Source organism: Haplochromis burtoni, unplaced genomic scaffold (genome assembly GCF_018398535.1).
Source record: "Haplochromis burtoni strain Fernald_Lab_line unplaced genomic scaffold, NCSU_Asbu1 Contig_24, whole genome shotgun sequence".
NCBI lineage: Eukaryota > Metazoa > Chordata > Actinopteri > Cichliformes > Cichlidae > Haplochromis > Haplochromis burtoni.
Genome location: NW_024582385.1, coordinates 481,329 through 485,030, shown reverse-complemented (window position 1 = coordinate 485,030; position 3,702 = coordinate 481,329). Strand labels below are relative to the sequence as shown.

At 42.7% G+C, this 3,702-nt stretch overlaps 1 protein-coding gene across 4 annotated transcripts in view; it reads right to left on the bottom strand.

The window, feature by feature from the left end:
- mark4a (MAP/microtubule affinity-regulating kinase 4a) overlaps nt 1-3,702 on the bottom strand; it is a 33,953-nt gene that overhangs the window by 11,972 nt on the left and 18,279 nt on the right. For 2 of the 4 annotated variants that reach the window (XM_014337989.2, XM_014337990.2), the window contains exons 9-13: nt 2,083-2,202; nt 1,901-2,000; nt 1,688-1,797; nt 811-997; nt 339-565 (exon numbers count right to left, since the gene is read on the bottom strand). In XM_014337989.2, coding sequence (XP_014193475.1) covers nt 339-565; nt 811-997; nt 1,688-1,797; nt 1,901-2,000; nt 2,083-2,202 — 744 coding nt within the window. The remainder of the gene's footprint in view (nt 1-338; nt 566-810; nt 998-1,687; nt 1,798-1,900; nt 2,001-2,082; nt 2,203-3,702) is intronic. The other 2 variants (XM_005935991.3, XM_005935992.3) reach the window with 1 other exon arrangement.

Here is a 3,702-nt window from a genome sequence, read left to right as displayed (position 1 = left end):
TATATAGTTTTAAGGAAAAAAAAGCCATAGCGTCGCGATTATGTAAATAATTATTTTATGCCTTTCCTTATTTTCCATTATATATACACACATGTATACATATATATACATATAGACATATATATGTCCTTCTGACTATACAAGCACAAGGTTTGTGTTTTTTTAACTTGTCTAAGAAGCTATACAACCTTAATGACTACTTATGTGAGTGCTAACAGTAGTAAAACTATACTTGCTGAGGAGTAGTGAAGACCAACTTTCCGATTCTTGCAGTAAAACCTATGCTCTTGGTTCGATGCCCAGCTTTCTGCTTCTTGAAGAGTAAATGTGTCACTTACCGTGGTGGCAGTCATGTCTTTGCGACGGTCTGGGATTTCAGACTTGTTGGGGTTGTTGGCACTGCTAACCATTGGACTAGAGGGAGGCAGGCTGCGGCTCCCCATCACACTGCAGCTAGCCTTGCGCGGAGGCATCCTTCCCTCCCGCAGTTCTCGGTCGCCCGTGCTGGTTGGGCTCCGCTTGGGGTGCATGACGGGCATGGAGGGCCCGCCTTTGTTGTGGAGGACAGCAGAGCACAGACACATAGGAATTCATATAAGGAATATTCTGTGGATGACTGGGTGAAAACAGAGCTGTCACAACAGTGCTCACAGACCTAAATAAGACCCTCATTTGAATAACTGCCAATTAGAAAACCTTCCTTGTCATATCAGCCGAGACCCAATGACAGTTTGTGGTCACTGGACAAGGAGGAAGTTCGTGGTTCCAGATTTCATCACAGCTCAGAAAGAGTTTAGAAAAGAGACTCACAGAAGTCACTGTGTCGTCGCTGCCTGTGGTAGGTGGAGGCACTACGCTGAGTCTTGCTATGTGACGAAGAGGTGGAGGAGGAGGAGGAGCCAGTGGCTGAGGAGTGCTTGTTGGTCCCGTTGGTGATAGGGCTGGGTCGTACCCTCGCCAGGGACAGGCTACTAGCAGTGCGGGCGTCACTGCCGTCCTATAATGTCCCAGTGATATTGGACAGAATGATATTAGAAAGTGTGACAGTGCAGAGCGTTTGAAGAGATAAGGAGATGGTATGTAGTGATTTCAGACACAAAGATTGGAGTCAGAATTTGGAATAAGGGCTCTGAGAAGAGATATGAAAAAAGAGATTTTTGAAAACACACAACAAACAATTAAATAATATTAATTTTGTCCCATTGGACCCATTGATCCTAGCCAGATACGGTCTGCATCGTTATGCACTGCAACATTGACTGAGCTAAGGAGAATGTGTGGCTATCTGGCTTTATGTTGTTTATCTACAAGCCTGGTAAAGGCATCATACTATTCTAAACTAGGCAAACTTAAACACTGATGCAAACGATTCCAATTCCTGCTGATCCAGCACTAACATCTGCACCACCGTACTGGCTGGAAAGGCGGTGCAGTGGTTAGCACTGTTTCCTCACAGTCCAAAGGTTCTTGGTCCAGTGTCTTGCATCCAGTGTGCATGTTCTCTGTGTGCGTTTAAACCAGAAACTTCATCCTCAAGTTCAAAGGTAAATTGTTGATTCTAAACTGGTTATGTGTGAAGATGGAAGGTAGATAAAGTACTGAAGCGCTGTGTGGAAAAGGTTAATGTACCTTATAGTCAAATATGCATAAATAAATAATACAGGTAAGATACATCTACAGAACTTACATCGCCTTTGCGGCCAAGCAGTAGGTAGGTAGCGGTGACCTCGTTATATTTTTGATTAAGCAGAGAGTCCTTGATTTCCTCTGGAGTGAAGCCCATCCCGACCATAACCTCTGAACCAAAAAAATAAACAAAGATGAAGGTAAGAAAACACCGATGACCTTGTATCCTAATTACATAGAGCTCAGTGGACAGGCTGACAGTCCACTGACTCACCGATGCGAGCTGGATCACTGTAGTCCTCAACAGGTTCTATATGAGGCTTCAGTTCATCCCCCTCGTACCCTGCATTTATCCACTTGTCCTTCATGACTTGCTGTAGAAGCGGAAAGACAGAAGAGCTTCACATTAGCGGGAATTTCACAACACGTCTGCTCTGTTAATTGTGCGACGCTCACCTCAAGTGTGCAGCGTTTGGCGGGATTGAGCACCAGGAATCGGCGAAGGATGCCTTCACAGTCTGTGGACATATAGAAGGGCACGCGGTACTTTCCCCTCAGCACGCGCTCCCTCAGTTCCTGTTGGCCACATCAAATACATGTTTTTCCATATTTCCTTCAGCATAATACGAGAAGAACAAGACCAGGTCATTCATGTTCATTACCAATAGTGACATATGTGACAAATGAAATATACATCGGTCTCTACCATTCCTTTAGTGGAGCTCTGGGAGGAGGGAGGCATTCATTGTCAACTATTAAATTTGAGATAAAAGTTCTATTCTTCATTTTTTATTCAGCATGGCCGACTGCACGGAGTAATGATATTACAAACAGAAGACGGATGATGATGCCTTAGTGTACAAACCATCTGAATGGAGTCCTTCCATGCTGCCGAAAGTCTAGCTACATTTGCCACATCCTTTCCTCTGACAGCTGTTTACTTTGATTCTCCAGGCATTATGGTATGTCAAAAAAGATGTTGCTGAAACGGTAATGGCTGTGAACGGCTAAAATCTGCAAACATACTCTAAATGAAACAGTAGATAAAATCACATAAATGAGACGAATTTTGAACAGCAGTCTTGAACTCAGCAACTTTGTACTATTGTTCAAACTCTTTTTAATTTTAGCAGTATGTATGTATTTTTGGACATATTAAATAACTAGCTCGCTTCCTGAGAAATGCATCACCAACAAGAAGCACTCTGAGAGCCCAAACCTCCGCCAAGGCAGCTCTCTGTCTGGGCAGTATTTTAATGAAATGGAATTGGTGAGGTCAGAGGTCAAATGTGACATCATATTTGGATGCAAACTACAAGGTGAAGGCCTGTTGAAATCATGTGAGACATCTCCAGAACAATGTCAGCATAAGCAAATACGCACATTTGTTTTAACATTTATGATTCTTTTATTTTTATCACTTAGAGAAATTAGAAAACGTCTGAAATGCAAAACGCAAGAAAGATAATCGTGTGCTTGTTGTTGCTGCAATGTGGAAACTGCACAGAGAGTACAGCGCTCCACTTGCTGCATGATGGACAGACCAGATATCTACAACAGTTGTCAGCATTTTACAGCATGCAACAGTTTTTAGAGGCCTCAGTAGCTGAATGGCAACATTTATATTTGTCTATTAGCTGATTAAATATGGCCTGAATACATCACCATTTTAAATCCTATCAGTTCAGTAGTTTGATGGCTTCCTAATCAATCCTAAATTTTGTAATTAAATGCATTTTGACTGTTTTGGTGTCTGGCACTGGAATGCTACTTGGGCATCCTTTGTGGATCCTCCAAACAAGCATCTGTGGTTCAGGATTATTTGGTGCATTCAGAGGATGCTTGGCCAAATTTGAATCAGAGGATATTGCATGTTCAGTCAGCAGCTAATTGTCCTGTTTTTGAGTTATGTTTGAGGTATGGGAGGTGGTGTGGGATTTGGAAGTGCAAGGAGGGCTGTTTGGTCTGCAAATAACCCACTTCCTACCCATTTACGTGGGTGGTACTTGTCAAAGTTACTTTCAGATAAATGCTGTGATGCAAGATTTCCCAGCCCAACATTGCATTGTAACTAGC